The sequence below is a fragment of the Mus pahari genome, chromosome 3 (genome assembly GCF_900095145.1).
Source record: "Mus pahari chromosome 3, PAHARI_EIJ_v1.1, whole genome shotgun sequence".
Lineage (NCBI taxonomy): Eukaryota > Metazoa > Chordata > Mammalia > Rodentia > Muridae > Mus > Mus pahari.
In genome coordinates, this window is record NC_034592.1 from 3,510,235 (window position 1) to 3,534,737 (window position 24,503).

At 40.2% G+C, this 24,503-nt stretch overlaps 1 protein-coding gene across 1 annotated transcript in view; it reads left to right on the plus strand.

Annotated features, from left to right (window-relative positions):
* The window catches only part of Malrd1 (MAM and LDL receptor class A domain containing 1), a 658,259-nt gene that overhangs the window by 209,403 nt on the left and 424,353 nt on the right, over positions 1-24,503 (plus strand). The window contains exon 19 of the mRNA XM_021195116.1: positions 22,299-22,475. Coding sequence (XP_021050775.1) covers positions 22,299-22,475 — 177 coding nt within the window. The remainder of the gene's footprint in view (positions 1-22,298; positions 22,476-24,503) is intronic.

The window sequence follows — 24,503 nt, forward strand, 5'->3', positions numbered from 1 at the left end:
GAAAGGAAAGGAAAGGAAAGGAAAGGAAAGGAAAGGAAAGGAAAGGAAAGGAAAGGAAAGGAAAGGAAAGGAAAGGAAAGGAAAGGAAAGGAAAGGAAAAAAGGCCTTTGTGGGGAAAGAGGGCTATTGAAAACATCCGTGGAACTTTTATATCTCAGAGTTAAGCAATGAAACCATGATTTTAAATCAGTGAGTGTGAAGGGGCTATGCCAAGGATCAGCCTTGGTTTGGAGAGCGGTTCAGAGATAAGTGGTGTCTGGGATCAGTGAAAGAGCAACTCAAAGTCAAATCGTGGGTCCAAGCTGACAACCTTTGCTCTGTTGGATCCAGCTTTTCCAGTCTGCTTCTCTCTATGGTCCGCTTTCTCTCTGGAGATCTCTCTGTTTATATATATTCTGCTTGCTTGCTCTTCTAAGAGATCTCTTTGTCCATGTCCAGCTTGCTTGTTTGTGTTCTCTAAGTTGTTCTCTCTTTTAATCTTAAAAAATTCCCTGGATAGCTCATCTCCTGCAGAACACAGACCCAGTCTTTTATTTTACATATCAAGCTATTTACTCCAGGTTTCCTTTTGATTATCCTATGAATCAGCATTCCAGAACCCCAGCCCTTTGATTCTATGGAGAAAGCAAGCATACATTTGTTTTTTTCTGAATGTTGCTAAAGAATTCAGAGATCTGTCTGCCTCTGTTAAGCACAGATGATAAACTAGCTTGATGGGACCCTGCCCTGAAATTACCATTTCTTCCATACCTGGGCCTGAACTCACTATGTCCCAGGCTGACCTTTTAACTCAGGAATTTGTTTCTGCCTGTACTTATGTCTTTATAACTAGATGGCTGGCTCATACTATATCTACCTTTGTTCCTTTAGGTTTGTGAAGCCCCTCATAATTCATATTCATCCCTATATTTTTGAATAGTTGAGAAACTGTATTTTCAAGCTTAGGTATTTTAAGAGGTCTTTTCCACAGCCTTAAGGGCTGTCCCGAGAGTTCCAGAGTTTAGCATTTTGCTGAGATATTTGCCACATCTTTGCCTCCTGGACTGGGGCTGTCTGATTATGGTGGAGTCTTTAATTTTATCAGGGAGGATATTAAAGAAGGAATGTAAAAAATGTAGATTTCTATACAAACAAGCCTTATGCTGACAGCAGCCTTTGACACTTGTGAAAGCTCACAAGGACCTCTGTCCCAAGGGCAGGAAGCAGGTCACTCTGTCCCTACCAAGGCCACAGCTGGCTTGGCAGGGGTAATGTGTGAAATACATGTACATGTATGAAAATGTCATAATGAGTTCTATTATGTATAATTAATATCTGTTAATAAAATAAGTTAAAATTTTAAAAGAAGCAAGAGATCTGACAAATCCTTCCTCACAGTTATAAATCAGAAAAAAATTTGAATGAAAGCATGTTTATCCTACATCTTTAGGGAACTGTGAATCAGAATACTGATGTATGCTTTACAGATTTTAGAATAGCTAAAATCAAAATACAAATGGCACATCATACCAGTAAGGATGGAGATAAACATACACTCTTCTTCCCACAGGAAGAATGTCAGATAGTATGACCATTTTGAAGATGTCTAGATTTTCCCATAAAAGGAAATATCTTTACCATAGATTCAGTAATAAAACATATCAGTATTTACCAAAAGGAATACTTGTATGCCTACAACACTTATACATGGATTGTTAAAGTTTTATTCATAATTGACAAAAGTAAACTGGAATCATTCAATAGGCATTTCTGTCAATCAGTCGATCTGTTACTCATTTCAATCTTAAGCCTTCCATTACTTTTGTTTCCTCATACACTTATACATATGTGTAAGACTCTGACAAGCCTTAGATTACCAGGTACTGCACCCCCCACACACACACACACCACATGGATTGAACAATGCAGAGCCAGGGATCAATGCAAAAGTAAGACATTGGGGTAGTTCCACACCCAAAGGAGAGGCAGTGACCCCAGTTGGTCTGTTCAGCAAGTTTTTATAAAGTTTCCAGGGGCAGAATAGAGCATCAGCAGCTTGGCACAATATGATTGGCAGAACAGTGTGACTTTTAAACTGATTGGTCTTTAGGGAATGAGGTAGCAAGGGGTTCAATTATCTGTGAGTATCTAAGGGTCGGTTCCCCCTTAGGAATGTGTCTATGTCTTCTGGGTTTTCCTCATCTGTAGGTCGGTCCCCCTGTGGTCTGAGGAAATTAATTAGCTTCTCCCTTCCAGAAAGGAGGGGTGTCTATATGTTCTATAACCTTTCTATTTCAGGAGGGGAGGAGGTCTGGTGGAATTTTCTAAAGTTCCTGAGCTGACCTCTTCATTCCCCCCTTTTCTTTATGTTTGCTTCAATCCTGAAGCTATTGCTGGTATTCTAATAGCTCATACTCCTGGTCGTCTGTATCTAGTTCTTTGAATCTCTGCTTTAAGATCATTAGCTGTACTGTACTTATGTGTTCCTTAACAAAAGCAACAGAGAGGTTCAAAATGTAGGTGCCAAAAGTCAGAAGGAAAACCAAGATGATTAAGGGAACTAATAGGGAGGAGATCAAGGTGGTGAACCAAGGAGAATTGTTAAATCAGGATTGAAACCAACCCTGTTCTTGCTTTTTCTCTCTTCGACTTGGCTAGCCATTCTCTAAACTTGGCCATTGAATCTTTAACAACCCTAAAATGGTCTATCTACAAGCAACACTCTTCAGCTATTCCCTCCTATTTTGTAGTACTACTTCTGATAATGAAGTCAATGATACTTGAAGGTGACTGATGGAAGTTTCTATTCTCTCTACATCAATGGCTGCCCTCAGACTGTCATAATTTTTCCATCATAAGATGGAAGCAGAGATCCTGGTGGCTGCCCTGGTCACCCCCAACCCCAACAGAAGGGAGACAATGAGTGCTGTAACAGGTTTGGTGGATGGGCACATAGGACGGGGAAAGGAACCAGAATCCAAAGGTACCACCAGGCAGTCATGATCAAAGTTGAGTGATCTTAAGCTTGAGCAGATTGTCCATCTTCTATACCATTCAGTGGAGGTCTCTGGGGAGTGGGACATCTGCAGGTTTCACATGGGAAGTATGCACTCAGGCCACAATACAGTCCACCTTGAGGGCTGTGGGAGTGGCTAGCAATGCCAATAATGGTACCTTCCACCAGGAGTCCAGAGACTGTGCCCAGTACCTCTTTACATAGATTTATTCACGAGTCTGGAAGTGGGGAGGGGTCTCTGGCATCCCTGGAGCATTTAACGCAGACAGTTTGAGCCAAATCTCATGTTGTATTGATTGAAGGGATTGGAGCCGCAAGAAGAAGTTCCTATCAGTGACTTGGGATACCTTCAGGGAGGGCCCAGTGGACGCCAAGGGATTTGGGGTACCAAACAGGATCTCAAAGAAGATCAGGTTAAAATCGTAGAGGGTGTTCCAGGCTCAGAACAGGCCCAAGAGGAGGAGTACCACACAGTCCAAGCCAGTATCCGAGGTCAATTAGGTCAAGGTCTCTTTTAAGGTTCTATTTATTCTTTCTACCTGCCCTGAGCTATGGGGATGGTACACATAATAGAGCTTCCAATTAGTCCACAATGACTCTGCCAAGCTCTTACTTACCCTAGAGACAAAGCAGGCCTGTTGTCTGATCCAATTTCCTTGAGCACTCTGAACCTCTGGAAATTTTCCACTAATATCATGGTAGCTGTTTTCTGCTTGGTAGGGAAAGCCTCAGCCCACCCAGAGAAAGTATCTATAAACACTAAAAGGTTTTTGTAATCATATTTTCCTGGTTTAACTTCTGTAAAATCATCCTCTCAATATACTCCAGGCCGTTCTCCCCTAGGTTTTGTGCCCTGTTCACTCTTGACTGCATAAGCATTCATTTGTTGGCATACCTTACACTATTCTACTATATATCTGGCCCAGAATACGAGGGCTATTGTATATACTTTAGGTCCCTTAACTGCTTGGACAAGTTTTTCATCCTCTAAATGAGTCCATCTGTGCATTTGGCCTAGCAAGTTTTTTGCTTGCTTCCTGGGGAGTGTAGTTTTTTTTCCTTGTGTGTGCCATTGTCTTTCCTTCTCTAGGTAATAGTTGGTAGGGTAGCTAGCAATCTGAGTCCTTTCTTCTTCAGTATATTCTAAGGGAGGCCATCCCTTAATGTAGTCCCATTTCCCAGTGGGTGTCTCTTGCAGGCCCATAACCTGGATAGGCTTCTGCATAGCCCCTTATTAAGCCACTTGATCAGCATGGTTATTGCCTTGTGCCACTGAGTCTCTTCCCTTCTGATGTCCTATGTAATGAATAATACAGTTGCAGGCTTCATCAGGGCATTTGAGAGATCTAAGATTTCCTGGTGGTTTATTTCTTTCCCCTCTGATGTGAGCAGTCCTCTCTCTTGGTATATAGCCCTGTGGATGTCAGCTGTGGCAAAGGCATACCTGCTATCTGTGTAGATGTTGATCTTTTAGCCTGCCCCCAGGTCCAAGGCTTTGGTCAGAGATATCAGCTCTGCCTTTTACGCTGACATTACCAGAGAACACAGTTCTGCCTAGATCACTTGGCACCTGTCCACAATGGCATCCCCTGCCTTGCATTGTCTCTCCACCAGTTAGCTTCTGCTATCAGTGAACCAGGTCGACTCTGCATTGGGGAGTGGCTGATCCAATAGGTCCTTTCACCATCCCTGGTCCTTAGCTAGAATCTGCTGGCACTCATGAGCTGGCAGGATGAGGTCAGAGCCAGCTAACAGAGTTGCTGGGTTGACATAAAAGTCACTAGATCTGAATTTAGCAATGGAGTCTGATAATGAGTCATTCGGGTGTTGATCAGCCATAAGTCTGGGGCTGCCAAACAATGCTCTCCAAGGCATAGGGAGCTATCACAGTCAGATTCTATCCCAGAGTCAATTTATCAGCAATTAGAACTGCCACCACCGCCATTATCCATAGGCAAGCAGGCCACCCAGCAGTGACAGGGTCTAATTTTTTGACAGATAGGCAACCGGGTGCTTCCAGAGGCCCAGCTGATGAGTGAGCACCCCCTTGGTTATCCCCCTGTTCTCAGCCACATAAAGGTAGAAAGGTCTACTGGCATCAGGGAGCCCTAGAGCAGGGGCCTCAAGCAGAATCTGCTTAATTGCATCAAAAGCCTGTTATTCTTCTTCCTCCCAATGGAAGAGCTGTCCATTTTTAGTCAGTAGGTAGAAGGGGGAAGACAATTCAGCAAACACTTGGATCCATAGCTGGCAGAACCCAGCCATACCCAGGAATTCCTGTACCTGCTTGGAGCTCTGCGGAGGAGGGATGTACAGGATGGTGTCCTTTCGAGTGTCGGAGAGCCAGCACTGGCCGTCTTTCAGCAGGTAGCCCAAATAAGTTACTTTTTTCTCTGGCAGATTTGAGCCTTCTTGGCTGAGGCTCTGTATCCCAATCCTCCCCGCTCCTCCAAGAAGCATTTAGTTCCCTCTAGACAGTCCTCTTCAGTCTTGGGTTCCAGGTTTCTTCACAGCCAGGAGGGGAATATTCCAAGCCGATTAGCACTTGTGCAGTATCCTTTGATCTTGGAACCTGGTAATGCGGGACCTGATTCTGTCCCAGGCCTCCCTCGACATCAGATATCGGCACACAGACACCAAGGAGGCTTGGGCTCTGAGCTCCACATGGATGGGGGGGTTAGATGCTGGTCCTCCCTATGCCTGCAGTCCCAGTCCAGGCCTGGGAAAGGCCTCAAACCACCACGCACAGTTCTGGGGCACTCCGTCTGAGGTACAAACACTGTCCCCCTCCTCTCAATCACTTTCTTCACCCAGTAATAGTTTCTGAATCTAGGGCAGGTTTTCCCACTCTCGAAGCTTTTCTCCCCATTTCTTTTTGTTGGGAGCACTCTTGGGCCTAGTGGCCCCTGTCTCTGCAATATACACCCCAGTCCTTTTCAAGGGGTTTTCTGTCTCAGATTGAGTCTCTCTTGTCTGCTTTCCCTAACTACTGTAGCCAAGTTTTCTCTGGAAATGCCTTTTCTGTCACCTTTCTATTTTTCTTTTTTTATCTCTGCTCCTTCTCCTCCTCTCTCTCCCTGTTATGGTAGACTTTCTCAGCAACCTGTACTAAATCCTTCAACAACTTATCCTGTAGTCCCTCTAGCCTCTGAAGCTTTTCCCTGATATTTCTACTAGCCTGGTTTATAAAAGCAATAGTCACAGTAGTTTTCCCCCTTGCTGCTGGGGTCATAGGTTATATACTGACAAAATGTCTTCATGAGTTGCTCTAGAAAGGCAGAAAGCAACTTATCTGACCCCTGTCTAACCTCATGTACCTTGGTCAAATCTGTGGGTCATCATGTGGCTCCCTTGAGACGTGCCAATGGAGTCTAGTTGTAGACCTTACTTTCTGCCATATTAAAGTCTCAGTCAGGTCTACTCAGAGAAAGTCAACTGTCAATGACAGCCTGGTCAATCGATGGTGCCCCCATGTCTGAGGGGACATTTTTCTGGCTTCCTGCATTAACTTTGGGTCCCCATGGCAGGACTGGGAAGTTGGGGGTCTCCTCCCTGTCCTCCATCAGGTAAAGTGGGGGTATAATGGCACCAGTCCCATATGGGCCTAGGATCCCAGTGTTGGTGCCTGCACTGGTGGAACCACGGGGGCAAGGGTAGCAGAATATGGAGGAGGAGGGTCTTGGAGCAACAGGTCCGCTGTTTAGGGGAATGGAGGATCAACTTCTTCTCAGGTCAGGATCCCTGCTTCCATGCTTCCTTCTTCTTGATGACCAGAACCTGTGAGGTGGGTCTTGGGGAAGAAAAGGTTTTTATCCATGGAGGGAATATCCTCCAGTAGATTCTTGCAGGTAACTATATAGGGTACTTGGTCTGGGTGTCCAAGGGATTCTGGCCTAAAGACTCTCTTCTCTACTACTTTGATCACCTGCAAGTTGAAAGTCCCTACAGGTGGTCACTCTACTATCAATTTGGGCCATTTGATGGAACAGAGAGTAACTAACTAGCTCTTCTCATATTTTCCTAACTTCCCTCCAGTGGTCAACTAGGATGTTTAATGGGGTAGATTCAGTCTGTCCAATGTCCAAACATGTCGTTAGTCTAAGAACATAGAATAAGATAAGCAACAGCAATAAACACAGAGAAAGACAATCAACACATAGTTTGCCCCTTCCATGGGCACAGTTACAGACAGTTTGTCCCTCCCATGGATGCAGAACAGAGTTACTTGTCTGGCTCAGGCTGCACTGAGATAAACCAGGCACCTCTGCCAGTACAGCAGGAGCCAGATTAACCAGGTTATAGCAAGACTTGACTTCTACGGATACTGTCTAGCTGTTTCCAGAAGAAGCAGAGCCTTCTTGGCTCCCTCCGGGGTCTCTAGAGCATTCCCCAGATCCTCCATGGTCATGACATTAAGACATGTCTTCCTGCCACACTTGACTGCATGATACCATAGGCTCTCCAAGCCCCTGATGCTTGCAAGGAAACTGAAAGTTCAAACAGACTCACAGACTCAGACTTTGACAAACAGTAAGACAGTGAAGAACCAAGGTACCTGCTCGAGACCTCCTATTCACCGCTGTCTGGTGTGTCCCCAAAGGGGTCGAATTCCCAGCCAACAGAGATACCCCCTCCCTGAGTGAACAATGTGAGGCCAGGGATTGATGCAAAACCAAGAGGAATTTATTGTTCCAATGAGTTGGGGACGTCCCACACCTGAAGGAGAAGTGACAACCCCAGGTAGCCTGTTTGGCGAGTTTTTATACAGTTTCCAGAGGTAAAATAGAGAGCATCAGCAACTAGGCACAATATGATTGACAGAACAGTATGACTTTTAAACTGATTGATATTTAGGGAATGAGGTAGCAAGGGGTTCAATTATCTGTGAATATCTAATGGTTGATCCCCCCAAGGAATGTGTCAATGTGCTCTGGGTTTCCCTTATCTGCAGGTTAGTCCCCCTGTGGTCTGAGGAATATAATTAGCCTCTCCCTTCCAGAGGGGAGGGGTGCCTATATGATCTATAACCTTTCTCTTCCAGGAGGGGAGGGGTCTGGTGGAATTTTCCAAAGTTCCTGAGCTGACCTCTTCACATGTATAAAAAGTAAAATTAAGAAATCATATTATTACTAGTTTTCTATACTAATTACTTTTCACTTTGATTAAAAAAATCATGACAGAAATAACTGAGGAGAGGGAGGAAGGTTTACTTGAGCTCATAGTTTAGGACATACATCATGGTTGCACTGGGTTCATCTGCGGCACCAGGAATTTGTAGCAGCAACAGTATTCAGGGCATGGAACACAAGTGAAGGGTCTATCTTGAAACCAACATATTTCCAATTATAGTAGAGATTGCAGCATACCAAACTGACTAGTGGGCATGCCTATGGAACAATTTCTTGATTAATGATTGATGTGGGAGGGTCTAGACTACTGTGGGTAGTGCCACCCATTGATAGGTATGTGGTCCTACATTCTATAGAGAAAGTAACTTAGAAAGTCAATAAGCATTATTCATCCATAGTCTCTGCTTCACTTCCTGGTTCCAGATTTCTTCCTTGGCTTCCCCCTGATAATGGGCTGTAATGTATAAGCCAACAAATCCTTTCTAGCCCAAGTTGCTTTTCATCATGGTATTTATAACAACTACTGTGGAATCATGAAAGGCAGCCTGTTTCTGGTTGAGCTAGGTTAATACTCCGGAGACCCAGCAGATAGCTCTGCAAGGAACAGAAGAAAGTTTGCCATGCTCCCAGAAACTAGGCTCTAGACACAAGGCCACAGCTGCATAATTCTTTTGCCATCAGTCACGTAGGGTAATGCCCCAAGCTCCTGGTATTCAGTCTGGACTCTGCCCACCTCCAACAACCTGGCAATAACCAGGTATACTTCTCCCCATGGTTACCTGGCAACAGCTAGGTAGGCCTGGCCCAATATAAAAAGGGCTGTTTACCCCCTCCTCACTCTCTTACTCCTGCTCCCAGCTTGCTTCTCTGTTGCCCTTTAGTTCCCCCTCTCTCCACATTCCCTTCCTCCCTCTCTTCATGTGGCCCTGGCCGGCTTCTACTTCTCTACTCTCTCCCTCTCTCTGCCTTTCTACTGCCTTAAAACCATTAACTGCCTCTTTTCATCAGGATCTGCCATACTGGAGCAATGGAGCAGGTCTTCTTCTAAAAGGCTGCATGTCTAATCTCCTATGGGAGATCTCCCTGCGTTCTCAGTCACAGCCACCAACCCAAGCGGCTGACCAAACAAGCCAAAGACTCTACTTCCCAGAGGAGCCAGCCAGGGACCTCCTCCTGCCCTTTTCCCTTCAGCCCCCAGCTAGAGCTGGGGGTGGGATGGGGGGCACTCAATTCTCAGCTCTTCTGAGGCATCCAGAAGTGTCTGTAGGGCCTAGGGACCCCTAGCGAACTCTAGCAGTTTCCTGGGGACCTCTGACTGTCCTCGTCCTCCCCAACCCTGGAGCACAGTCCTGTGGCTTCTCACAGCCCAATGGCCACCCAACAACAGTTTAGGGTGCACGCAGTCAAACTTTCCGCGTCCACCTCTCAGAGCAGTCCTAGCCCTGTGGCAGACTGGATGCGGGTAACCCACAAACTGCAAAGTAGCAAAAGAGGAATTAGAGACTTAGGTATATGTATATAAATGTGAACATAGGTAATATAGATATGCATGGCATTTTGTGATATGCTACATACCTATGATACATTTTAATTATATTTGCAGTCATAATGTAATTACATAATTACCCCTTTCCCTTTCTGCCTCCAAACCTCCATATATCCTCATGTTCTCTTTCAAACTTATGTTTTTTTAAACTATTGCTATACCCATATATTGCATATACATATGTAATATGTGCATAAATACAGCCTGATCATTCTGTATGATGCCACTTGTATCTATGATAAATTTTAATTAATAAATTTGGCATGGTAAGAGATTAATATTTTAAAATAGAAAAAATTAACTATATTACAATGGTTTGTTTGAATATGGTCACTGTATTTCCTCTTTCAAAACTATGATGCTGCAGTAATCTTCCTCATGCAGTAATATGAATAATATAACAGATATGAAGAGAAGTGAAAGATGTGGGCAGTAAGATCCTATCAATCTCCTGACATATCATCTGCTTCCAGGAATCCTGTATCACTGAGCCTCAGATGACATCTCTTATATGTCAAGCACAGAAAACAGATGGCTCAGATCTTTAGATGAAGAATTTCATTTGTTTTTGTTTGTTTGTTTCTAATATTCTTTGGAAGAGCAGTGCTTTCAGAAGTTATTGGTTCCCATCTATGTATACTTGTTTGATTGTGTATGTGAGCATGTATATGCACACATGCATGTAGAGGCCAGAGGTTAGTGTTATGTGCCTTCCCCAATTACTCACTGCCTTATCTTTAAAGACAGGGTCCTTGTTGAGCCTAGAGTTCACTAGTAGGCTGTTTGGCTAGCTAGTGAGCACTAGGGAATCTGCCTGTCCCTACCTATCTAATTCTGGAATGCGAGGCAAACACTGCCATGGCAGGCTTTTAAAATTGAAGGTTCTGGAGATTGAACATTAGTCTTCATGCCTGTGTAAGCATATCGCACATGAGCCACCTGCCAGTCCATCTCTTTCTTTTTAATTCATCTAAGTATTGCAGTGGGTCTTAGTTTTCATTGGCAAACAATGCTACAAATGTTTTCTGTTTTTCATTTAACACATTTGTATGTTTTCCATCTCCTTGAAAAAATCCCTTCAGACACGCTTGTAGTTTGGATGATCAGCTTTTGTGTTATATTTCTTTTTAATTTTCATGGCCAATAAATTCTGAATGGCCGGATTACATAATAAAGTTTTCAAATCCATTCTTTCCTGCTTCAAATATTTTTGGAAGTCTGGAAGAAAAATCTTAGTGGAAACTTTCCATAAACAAGATAACTTTCATCCGTGATTTCTAATTAAGTATTCAGGATCTGCATAGGTAATTCTCACTTTTGTTTGAGAGCATGTGGGCTATTTACTCTACATCTTCTCTGCCTTAACTATGTATCCTACACTGTTGCGATATTATAGCAACTTTGTGTCTCCTTTTAGTGTGTTTTATGCTTAAATACTTTCTTTGCATTCTAATATGTATAGACCTCTTAGAAAGTTTCTAAAGAAGACAGGATTTTATCAAAGTTGAGAAAGTACTTTGCTCTTTCTTCATAGTCACCCTCCTCAGCTTAGCCATGATGTGTCAGCAGCTTGTATATTTGCAAGCATAGCCTATCCAATGATTTGCATGATATCAGTCCAAAGCTATCCCTGAATCTGAGTAACCATCTTTTTTAAAAAAAAAAATAATAAAGGCCTTTTTTATTTGATACTTTCTTTATTTACATTTCAAATGTTGTCCCTTTTCCTGGTTTCCACTCTAAAAACCACCTATCCCTTCCTGACTCCCCCTGCTCACCATCCCACCCAATCTTGCTTCCTGGCCCTGCCATTGCCCTACACTGTGGCATAGAACCTCCACAGGACCAAGGGCCTCTCCTCCCATTGATGACCAGCTAGGCCATCTTGGCTACATGTGCAGCTAGAGCCACGAGTCCCACCATGTGTTTTCTTTGGTTGGTGGCTTAGTCCCAGGGAGCTCTGAGGGTGCTGGTTAGTTAATATTGTTCTTCCTATGGGGCTGCAAACCCCTTCAGCTCCTTGGGTCCTTTCTCTAGCTCCTTCATTGGAGATGGCTGTGAGCATCTACTTCTATATTCATAAGGCACTGTCATAGCCCCCCAGGAGACAGCAATATCAGGCTCCTGTCATTAGGCTCTTGTGGGAATCTGCCATAGTGTCTGGATTTGGTGATTGTATATGGGACAGATTCTCAGGTGAGGCAATCTCTGGATGGTCATTTCTTCAGTCACTGCTTCACAATTTGTCTCTTTAACTCCTTCCATTCATATTTTATTCTCTCTTCTAAGAAGGATTGAAGTATCCACACTTTGGTCTTCCTTATTCTTGAGTTTCATGTGTTTTGTGAATTGTATCTTGGGTATTCCAAGCTTCTGGGCTAATATCCACTTATCAGTGAGTGCATATCTAGTGACTTCTTTTGTGATTGGGTTACCTCTCTCAGAATGATATCCTCCAGATCCATCCATTTGCCTAAGAATTTCATAAATTCATTGTTTTTAATAACCGAGTAGTACTCCATTGTGTAAATGTACCATATTTTCTGTATCCATTCCTCTACTAAGGGACATCTAGGCTCTTTCCAGCTTCTGGCCATTATACATAATGTTGCTGTGAACATAGTGGGGCATATGTCCTTATTACATGTTGGAGCATCTTCTGGGTATATTCCCAGAAGTGGTATTTCTCCAGTCTTCTGGGGAACTATCAAATTTATTTGCAGAGTGGTTGTATCAGCTTGGAATTGCACCAGCAATGGAGGAGTGTTCCTCTTTCTCCACATCCTCACCAGCATCTGCTGTCACTTGAGTTTTTGATTTTAGCTGTTCTGACAGGTGTGAGGTCGAATCTCAGGGTTGTTTTGATTCGCATTTCCCTGATGACTAAGGATGTTTGTCCCGACTTGCGGGACAGTAGACAGAGACTTGGGGGGTGCCTGGAAGAGAATGGGGGACAAGAAACGCAAATAACAGACTGCAAGTCAAGAGGTCTGATAAAGCTTACAAATTTTTATTTTTTCCTCCATACAGGTTATATACTCGTAGGAGCAGGAAGGGAGGTGGAGTGGGGTCACTTTGTCTCTTGGTAATGCGTCTGTTCTCAGGGATAGGATATTGACTTAGTAAATAGTTCAGCAGGAAGACCAGAGCAGAATGGGTTATTAGGTACCTGCTAACAAGATTTATACCTATTTGTTCTCTACTGATTTCAAGATCTATGTCTATTTATATTCAGCTGGGCTAGTACTTTCCCACAGAGGCCAAGACTTTGTGCCAGCAAGCACTTAAGGCAGTGAATGTTCAAACAAGGTTGCTCCCAACAGAGTTGAACATTTTTTTAGGTGCTTCTCAGACATTTGGTATTCCTCAGTTGAGAATTCTTTGTTTAGCTCTGTACCCCATTTTTAATAGGGTTATTTGGTTCTCTGGAGTCTAACTTCTTGAGTTCTCTGTATATATTGGATATTAACCCTCTATTGGATTTAGGATTGGTAAAGGTCTTTTCCCAATCTGTTGATTGCATTTTTGTCTTATTGACAGTATCCTTTGCCTTAGAGAAGCTTTGCAATTTTATGAGGTCCCATTTGTCAATTCTTGACAATTTCATTCAGCTGCTGGGTAGACCCTCTCAGAGGACAGTTATGCTAGGCTCCTGTCTGCAAGCATAACAAATGATCATAAATAATGTTGAGGATTGGTGCTTGCCCATGGGATGTGTTCAAGTTGGACCAGTTAGTGGTTAGCCATTCCCTCAGTCTCGGCTTCATCTTTGTCCCTGCATTTCTTATAGACAGGAAAAATCTGGAGTCAAAAGGTAGGTTGATATCCTAATCTATCCATGGGGGTCCTGCCTGGCTACAGGAGGTATCTTCTTTATGTTTCATATCCCTGTTGCTATGTATCTCAGCTAAGGTCACCAGAATTGACTCCCGAGAGTTTCCATATCCCAGGTCTCTGAGACAGATGTTTTCCCTGCCCCAGCTGCAAATCGCCATTTATTCTCCTGGCCTTTTAGCATTCTCTTCTGTCTCTCCCCAAACCTGATCCTGATCTTCCCACTCCCCTCCTCATACTCCCTTCTTTCCAGTTCCTTTCCTCCATCTGTCTCCTATGACTATTTTATTCTCCCTTCTAAGTGAGATTCAAGAATCTTCTCTTGTGCTATCCTTCTTGTTTAGCTTCTTTGGGTCTATGGAGTGTACTGTGGGTATCCTGTACTTTATGTACTTATACATGAGTACATACCATGCATGTCCTTTTGGGTCTGTGTTACCTCACTCAGGATGATATATTCTAGTTCATCAAATGTGGGGAGCAGGTGTGCCAAGCCCCGTGGTCCCTGTCTGCCAAGAGCCTGAGCCTGAACTCTATGTGGGGAGCGGGTAAGCCCCATGTTCCCTGGCTGCAAGAACCTGAGCCTGCTGAGCCTGTGTGGATGATCCTGTACTGTACTGCCTGCTGAGTTACTGGACAATCACCGAGTGCCCTGGCTGAACTCTGACCTGATCCAGGAGATGGGGGAGGGATTAGGTCAGAGGACTGAAAACAGGATGCACCCCGGGCAGGGGGGAGAATGTTGTTGTGAAGGAGCTCAGAGGACTGAGAACAACAGGATGTGCCCTGGAGGGAGGGAGGAGAATGCTGTGGGAAAGGGCTGTAAACAGTTCAGTTGGGAGCAAGCAGTTGAAGGGTCCGATTGGGTTTGGTTGGAGCTGTGAGAGAGAAAAGCTGCTCAGAGAGATACAGAAGAAATCTGTTTGGAACCTGCCTTGGTGTTTGTGTCGTTTCTCCCCGTCTCTGCTGGTCAGAGTTCGGGGGTCTGCGGCAATCAAATGCCTGCAAAATTCATGATGTCCTTATTTTTAATAACAGAATAGTATTCTATTGTATAAATAAACCATACTTCCAGTATCCATTCTTTAGGGACTTCTGGGTTGTTTCCATTTTCTAGCTCTTACAAATAAAGCTGAAAAATAAGCTGGAACAAGTGTCCCTGTGTTATAATGAGGCATCTTTTGGGTATATGTCCAGGAGTGGTATAGATGGGACTTGAGGTAGACTATTTCCAATTTTTTGAGAAACTGCACGATTGATTTTCAGAGTGATTGTACAAGTTTGCTCTTCCACTACCAAAAGAGGAATGTCCCCCTTTCTCAATATCTTTGGCAACATGTGCTATCAATGGAGATTTTGAACTTAGCCATTCTAATGGGTGTAATATAGAGGGAATCTTAGGGTCATTTTGATTTGCATTTCCCCAATGACATAGGGCATTGATCATTCTTTAAGCATTTCTCAGCCCTTTGATATTCCTATGTTGTGAATTCTTTGTTTAGCTCTGTACCCGATTTTTAAACTGGATTATTTGGTTGCAGGTATCTAATTTCTTAAGTTCTTTATATATATTAGATATTAGCCCTGTGTTGAATGTAGGTTTGGTGGAGATCTTTTCCCAAATTGTAGGTTTCTGTCTTGTCCTATTGACAGTGACTTTTGCCTTATAAAAGTTTTGCAGTTTCATGAGGTACTATTTATCAATTGTTGATCTTAGAGCCTGAACTATTGGTATTCTGTTCAGTAAATTATCTCATGTACCAATGAGTTCAAGACCATTTCCAAATTTCTCTTCTTTTAGATTAGTATATTTGGTTTTATGGTAATGTCTTTGATCTACTTAGACTTGAGTTTTGTGCAAGGTGAGAAATATGGATCCATTTGCATCCTTCTACATGCAGGCATCTGATTAGATCAGCAGCATTTGTTGAAGGTGCTTTCTTTTTCCCATTGTATGGATTTGTTTTCTTTGTCAAAAATAAAGTGTCCGTAGGTGTGTGGGTTTAGTTATGGGTCAATTTGATACCATTAATCAACCTGTCTGTTTCTATACCAATGCCATGCATTTCTTATTAATATTGATCTGTAGTACAGCTCACAATCAGGGATAGTGATGTTCTTTTATTGTTCAGGATTGGTTTTTAGCTATCATGGGTTATTTAGTTTTCCATATGAAGTTGAGAATTGTTATTTCAATGTCTGTATATTTACATTGAATCTGTAGATTGCCTTTGGTAAGACAACAATTTTCATTATGGACCCATGAACATGGAAGATCTTTCTCTCTTCTGAAATCTTCTTCAATTTCTTTTTTTCTTTCTTTTTTTTTTTAAATTTGTAGGTCTTTCTTGTATTGAAATCAGAAGTTAAAATCTCTTTTTTATTATTATTATTTTCTTTATTTATTTATTTTATTATTATTTTCTTTATTTACATTTCAAATGCTATCCCGAAAGTTTCTTCAGGGACTTAAACTTCTTGCCACACAGTTTTTTTTTTCTTTTTTTTTCTTTTTTTTGGCATGGTTAGAGTTACACCAATATATTTTATATCATTAATGGCTATTTTGAATGGTGTTGTTTCCATAATTTTTATCTCGGCCTGTTTATCATTTGTACAAAGGAGGGCTACTGATTTCTTTGAGATAATTTCATATTCACCTCCTTTACTGGAAGAGTTTATCGACTATAGAAGTTCTCAGGTACAATTTTTGGGTCACTTATGTACAGTGTTATATCATCCGTGAATGGTGATACTTTGAATTCTTCCTTTCCTTTTTATCCCCTTGATTTTCTTAGGTAGTATTATTGCTCTGGATGAAACTTCAAGTACTATATTGTATAGATAGAAAAGAGATAAGGCAGCCTTGTTTTCTCTCTAATTTTTATGAAATTGCTTTAAGTTTCTGTCCATGCAATTTGATATTGGCTAGCTGCTTGCTGTATATTGGTTTTTAATATTTAGCTATGTGCTTTAATATCCCTGATCTCTTCAAGAATTTTAACACGAAGGGTGCTATTGGCAAAGGCTGGTTCAGCATCTAATGAGATGATCATGTGGTTTTTTTTCTTTCAGTTTGTTTATATGGTAAGAATACATTGATGAATGTTCATATATGGAGCCATCACAGCTCATTTGGATGAAGCCTACTTGATCATTGTAAATAAAGTTTTTGATGTTTTCTTGGTCAGTTTCTCAGAATTTTGCTGAGTATTTTTGCATTGATGTACATAAGAGAAATTGGTTTGAAATTCACTTTCTTTGTTGAGTCTTTGTCTGGTTTATATATCAGGCTAACTACGGACTCATAGAATGAGTTTGGCAGAATTCCTTGTTTTTAGTTTGTGGAATAGTTTGAGGAGTGCTGGTATTAACTTTTCTTTGAAAGTCTATTGGAATTATGCACTAATACTGACTGGCACTATTTTGTTTTGTTTTGTTTTTATTTTTGACTAAATGACAGCTTCTATTTCCTTATGGGTTACAGGACTGTTTAATTAGTTTACCTGATCTTGCTTTATCTTTGTTTGGTAAGAGGTGTCTGCTTAGAAAATCATCCTTTTTGTTCTTTTTTATATTTTCCAATTTTGTAAATTTCCAGTTTCTGTTGTCATGTTTACCTTTTTATTTTTGGTTTTGTTAATTTGGATACTGTCTTTGTGCCTTTTAGTTAGTTTGGCTGAGGGTTTGTCTGTCTTCTTGATTTTTTTCAAAGAACCAGTTCTTGGTTTTGTTGATTCTTTGTATCATTCTCTTTGCTTCTATTTGGTTGATTTCAGCCTTGATTTTGACTATTCCCTTGCCATGGATTTCTCTTGGGTGTGTTTGCTTCTTACTGTTCTAGAGCTTTCAGGTGTGCTATTAAGTTGATTATATGAGATCCCTACAATTTCTTCATGAAGGCACTTAGTGCTATGAACCAGCTCTTTCCACTGCTTTCATTGTGTCTTATATATTTGTATATGTTATGCTTTCATTTTCATTGACTTCTAGAAAGTCTTTAATTTATTTATTTCTTCCCTAACCAAGTTATCATTGAATAGATGGTTGTTCAGTTTCCATGAATATGTAAACTTTCTGTTGTGTCTGTTGTTGCTTAAGTTGTGTTGTGTAATGTTGTTGTTTAATCTATGGTAATCTCATAGGACGCAAGAGATAATTTCAATTTTCTTGTATCTGTTGAGGCTTACTTTGTATCTGATTATATGGTCAGTTTTGAAAAAGGTTTCATGAGGTGCTGAGAAAAAGGTATATTCTTTTGATGTAGGGCTAAATGTTCTGTAGATATCTGTTAGGTCCACTTGTCTCATAACTTCTGTAAGTTTCACTTTTTTTCTATTTAGTTTCTGTCTCAATGATCTGTCCATTGGTCAGACTGGGGTATCAAAATTCCCCGTTATTATTGTGTGAGTTACATGTAATTTAAGTTTTAGTAATGTTTCTTTTATGAATGTAGGTACCTTTGCATTTGTGGTGTAGATGTTCAGAATTAATACATGGTGTTGGTGGGTTTCTTCTTTAATGAGTATAAAATATCTTCCCCTATCTCTTTTGATTGCTTCTCATTGAAAGTCAATTCTATTTAATATAATGTTTACTCAAGCTCCTTTCTTGAGTCCATTTGCTTGCAAAACCATTTTGCAGCCCTTAACTTTGAGATAGTACGTATCTTTGATGCTGAAGTTATTTCTTGTATCCAGCAGAGTGTTACATCCTGTTTTTATATCCAGTTTGTTAGCCTGCATCTTTTTATTGGTGAATTGAGTCCATTAATGTTGAGAGTTATTAATGACCATTGATTGTTAGTTCCTGTTATTTTAATGTTGGTGGTGGTTCTCTCTCTNTCTCTCTCTCTCTCTCTCTCTCTCTCTCTCTCTCTCTCTCTCTCTCTGTGTGTGTGTGTGTGTGTGTGTGTGTGTGTGTTTCTCTCTTTGGATGTTTCTGATATAGAATTATCTAGTTCTTGTGTTCAGAAATATAGTTACCCTCCTTGTGGTGGAGTTTTCCTCCTTGTATCCTCTGTAGGGCTGGGTTACAAGAAAGATGTTTAAATTTGGTTCTGTCATGGAATATTGTATTTTCTCCATCTATGGTGGTTGAAAATTTTCTGGGTGTAGCTGTCTGGGCTGACTACTGTAATCTCTTGGATCAACAAGATATCTGTCCATGACCTTCTGACTTTTAGCATCTCTCTTGTGAAGTTAGATATAATTCTGATAGGTCTGCCTATTTACTTTGTAACTTAACATTCTTTTTTCCATACATTTAGTGTTTTGATTATTATATAGTGGGATGATTTTCTTTTCTCGTCCAATGTATTTGGCATTCTGTAAGCTTTTTGTAAGTATATAGCCATTTCCTTCTTTAGGTTAGGGAAATTTTCTTCAATTATTTTGTTGAAAATATTTTCTGGGCTTTTGAACTGGGAATCTTCCTCCTCTTCTATTCCAATTATTATTAGGTTTGGTCTTTTCATAGTGTTCCAAATTTCCTGGACATTTTGTGTTAAATACTTTTTAGATTTGTTATTTTCTCTGACAGATGTATCAATTTCTTTTATTGTATCTTCTTTGCTTGAGTTCTTTCTTTCATCTTATGTACTATGTTGGTGATGCTTGAGTCTAGTTCCTGTTCTCTTTTCTAGGTTCTCCAGCTCCAGCGTTGCCTTGGTTTGTGTTTTCTTTATTGCTCCTATTTCTACTTTCAGTCAATAAACAGTTTTATTTTTTCTAAGCATCCTTTTCTCCAGTATTGAGTTCATGTCAAAAATTTGGGGGTTTTAATCTGTCTTCTGCCATATACTTCAATCCTACTTCTTAATTGTGTCAGAACTTCAGCTATAAAATGAAGTACTGTATTAGGCAATCCTTAAATTTTCAAAAATACCCAAAATTCCAAGTCACATTGATCCAAGTTATTTAATGTAGATCAGACTTTTGTTTCCTCTTCCCCACCATGTTTTTGGTTTATTACTTTCCCATATGATTGGACTCTGAGTTCCTCCGTGTCAAAGCTACCGCCAGTATATCCTCCAAGTTAATGCTAAAAAGTCTTGAAATAGTAATCTCATATCTTATTATTTCTCCACAGTTCCTTGGATTTATCCAGACTTATAATTTTTCTCAAGTTACTTTTGTTAACTGGTATCTACTTTTCTCAGCTTACATTTTTAATGGCTCAACAGTGTACATTCTTATCATATATGCTCATGCCGTACTTTCATTATAGTCAAAACAAAGCCAAATGAAACAGTCTAGTTTACCCTTCTTCCACCACTCATGTTATCATTTCATTGTTTATAAAGACTTTCTGTGCTTCACTCTTTGATCTGATGAACTCTAATTTTACCCTTACATTGTCAAAATTGTCTTTTACTTCCTATAATTTACATGTGTTCTTCAAGCATACAGTGAAATTTAATTCAAAATTTAGAAATAAGTTATTTGTTGCTATATTCTTTTATGCATTCCTGCCTCCATTTATTTGTTCATCCATTCTCTCACTTGCCTGTGATTGTGAGCATGTCCACCACATTCCCATTTGTGAATGCAGATTAAATGGACAGGTGTGAAAAGAATCATTTTTCCATCATCAACTTACTCCATGGAATTCATGTAAAGTATATTTGATGCCACTGCTGAGTAGTGGAAATTCTTTTGCACCAAAGTTTGATTGTAGGTTGCCCTGGTACTGTTTTTGTTTCGATGTTAATTGTGCTTCTTAACAGGGGCTGACCTATATAAGAAGTAGATCATGTACTCAGGCAATCTCACTGAACCTTCTCCCCATTCTGACTGTTCAAATAAAGGCTAGAGCTGATGATTGTGTAGTGAAAGAGAAAGTGTAGTGAAAGAGAAAGGTGGGACCAGTGAACTTAGAGAGGAGTGGAGAGAGAGAGAGAGAGAGAGAGAGAGAGAGAGAGAGAGAGAGAGAGAGAGAGAGGAAGAGGAGGTGGAAAGAAGATGAAGCAGAATGTAGCCTGGAAAAAACCGCATGTAGCAAGGGGTCTTATAGCTGGAGAATAAACTAGCATAGTGATAGATCTGTCCAATCTAGGCATATAGCTTACAAATGTAGTAACTAGTTGAGTGTCTATTTTTTATCTGATTTTTTTCTATTTTGTAAATTTATTTATTTATTTATTTATTTATATTTCAAGTGTTATCCTCTTACCCACTTTCCCCCCTCCTGGAAACCCCCTATCCTTTCCACACTCCTCCAGCTTCTATGAAGATGTTCATCTACCCACACACCCACTCTTGCCTCCCTGCCTTCAATTTCCCTATACTGGGACACTTATCAGCCTTCATAGAACCAAGGACCTCTCCTCTCATTGATGCATGACAAGGCTTTCCTCTACTACATATGCAGCTGGAGATATGTGTACTCCTTGGTGGGTAGCTTGGTTGCTGGTTGGTTGATATTGTTTTTCGTTTGGGGTTTCAAACTCTTTCAACTCCTTCAGTTCTTTCTCTAACTCCTCTATTGTAAACCCCTCACTTTGTCTACTGGTTGGCTGTGAGCATCTGCCTCTGTATTTGTAAGGCTCTGGCAGGGCTTCTCAGTAAACAGTTATATCAGGCTCCTGTCGCCATGCACTTCTTGGCATCCACAATAGTGTCTGGGTTTGGTAACTCTATATGGGATGAATACCCAGGTGGGACAGTCTCTGGATGGCATTTCTTTCAGTCTCTGCTCTGCCCTTTGTCTCCATATTTGCTCCCGTGAGTATTTTGTTTCCCTTTCTAAGAAGGACCCACTGATCCACACTTTGGTCATTTTTCTTCTTGAGCTTCATGTGGTTTGTGAATTGTGTCTTGGGAATTTGGAGCTTTCAGGCTTATATCCACTTATCAATGAGTCAGACCATGTGTGTTCTTTTGTGATTGGGTTACCTCATTCAGGATGATATTTTCTAGGTCTATCCATTTGCCCGAATATTTCATCAATTTATCATTTTTAATAGCTGAGTAGTAAATAATCCACCATGTACTACTCTTTTGTATCCATTCTTCTATTGAAGGACATATGGGTGCTTTCCAGCTTCTGGCTATTATAGATAAGGCTGCTATGAACATAGTGGAGTATGTGTCCTTGTTATATGTTGGAGAATATTTTGGGTATTGGAGTAAGAAATTACTACAACAAACTTTGCTTTATTTGCCATTGAATGATGTAGAGTTATCACTAGAATGCTTTATGAAATAACTTAATACAAAATTAATAAACTTCTATAAATATGTTTTAGTTTTGATAAGTTAAGAAGATACAAACTTGTTTAAATTTTTTAGAAAAAAAAAAAGCCTTAAACTTAAAATTGGAATCTGTCATGCAAGTTTGAACCAACAAAAATAACAAAGATTAGGTTTATGAGACCTGGGAAATAATGAAATTGTGTGTAGTTTTTTTGTTTGTTTGTTTGCTTGCTTTGTTTCATGTATTATATTTGAAGGTCCACTAAGACATTGAATCTGGCTTCAGATGCTAGCAACAAGGTGTGCTGGCTCCTACTTCTTTTCCAAGCCATTTCCTTTTGTTTGAATTTGAATCACTTTTCCTTTTAAACCATTGCCATGTATCAATTCTTTAGCCTAACTTTGGGACTAAAAAATATGCCAGCTTTCTGCCTTTCCTAAGACAGAGTTGTTTTAAAGGTCTAAATGAATTTAACAAAGTAATAAACACTACAAAATTTCTCTCTTAAAACTGAAATACATAGCATAATTAGAAATGTCAATTTTGGCAAACACTAAAGGGCATGCCACATGATGTCTCTGTATTATTTCTCCCCAAGATAATTTGCCAATGGACACTCCAAATCCACCAGAAACTTCAGTTCCAGTGACCTTGCCTCCAAACAACTGCACCGATGATCAATTTGTCTGCAGGTCTAATGGTCATTGTGTTGGAAACATTCAGAAATGTGACTTCAGATATGACTGCACTGACAAATCGGATGAGTCATCTTGTGGTATGTGGATTCTTAACTTTTGCACAAATTAGGTATTAAACTACTGTTTTTATGAACTGTAGCATGTCTGCCTCCATTTCCACCTAAGGCATTCATATATTATCAAGTAAGACGTATTTAGGAATGAAACACCCTGATATACTTAGATTAACTATTTCAATTTTATCCCATTCAAATGCACATAAAAATAAAGATTGTTGTAACAAACATCTTGAATTCATAAGAAAAGAGTAACTTTAACACATGAGATGTGTTTCCATGTCTTGTGAAATATGACTGTCATTTACAGCTACCTGCCAATTCATATCTCTTCTTAAATGGATCAGTTGCAAATTATTCATTTATAATTGAACTTTCCAGTCAAAGATGACAATGGAAAAAGCAAAGTTAACACATACCTGGAAAGTGAAACACAAAGTTAGAGAGAGGAAATGCTTTGCATTATTTTTCCCTCTTATGATTAAATGTGAATTTATCAAACTGCAGTACCATTCATGATGTTAAGGGTTACAAACACACCAATGACAAAGCATAATGAAACACTCATCTGTCCTCATTAGTGTGTTAAGAAGTCCAATGGTTTAAGATCTCTAATAAGAGTCAAAGTTTTTCCCTTAACTCAGAAAAAACTAATTCTTAGTATACAACTATATTACAAATATAGAATAAACCAGAATACATTAGAAGCTACTGAACTCCATAGTGCACAGGATATAAGGGAACAATTCTTATCATTTTCAATAATGTAAAGAACAAAAATTGAGTCCAAAATATTGTCACAAGATAAGTAAAGATAAAGATAACATATGTTATTATCAGCATTTAGCGTCCAAATGGAATGACTCAATGTAGTTTAAAAAAGGATTGTTTTGCAATAATATGTTTTGTTGTCAGATCTTCTACTAACATATGTATTTAAGATTTTCATCTGTGTCATTCAACAATTGGTACTATACTCAGAAACTGGGTCAGAATCAGGTTTTCTACAGCATACATAAGAATTCATTGAATTGATTTTATTTTTACTTAAGCAATAGTGATTTTAACATAGATGGATGAATCTACATGTTCAGCAAGAGGAGGAAGAGTAAAAAAAGAGGAAGAGATTATTGAGAAAGCATTTTCACATGAAAGTCATGGAGTTCTAATTTTTTTTCCTTTTTTATTAGATATTTTCTGTATATTTCAAATGTTATCCCTTTTCCTAGTTTCTCTTCCAAAAATCCCCCATCCCATTCCATCTACCCCTGCTCCCTAAACCACCCACTCCCACTCCTGGTCCTGGCATTCCCCTATACAGGGTCATAGAGCCTTCACAGAACCAAGGGCCTCTTCTCCCATTGATGACAGACTAGGCCATCCTCTTCTACAAATATTGCTAGACCAACACGTTCCACCATGTGTTTGCATTGATTGGTGGTATAGATCCAAAGTTCTTTGAGGGTCCTGGTTAGTTCATATTGATGTTCCTTCTGTGGGGCTTCAGTCCCCTTCAGCTCCCTGGGTATTTTTTCTGCTCCTTCACTGGGGACCTTGTGCTCCTTCCAATTTATGACTGCAAGCATCCAATTCTGTATTTGCCAGGCACTGGCAGAGCATTGCAGGAGACAGCTATATCAGGCTCCTATCAACAGGCTCCTGTTGGCATCTGCCTAGTGTCTGGGTTTCCCTAATTTCTTTCTCAGCCTGTTTATCCTTTGTGCAGAGAAAGGCCACTGATTTGTTTGAGTTAATTTCATACCCAACTTAAGCACTGAAGCTATTTATCAGGTTTAGCAGTTTTCTGGTGGAATTTTTAGGATCACTTATATATACTATCTTATCATCTGCAAATAATGATATTTTGACTTCCTCCTTTCCAATTTGTATCCCCTTGATCTCCTTTTGTTGTCTAATTGCTCTGGCTAGGACTTCAAGTACTATATTGAATAGGTAGGGAGAAAGTGGGCAGCCTTGTCTAGTCCCTGATTTTAGTGGGATTGATTGCTTCCAGCTTCTCTCCATTTACTTTGATGTTGGCTATTGGCT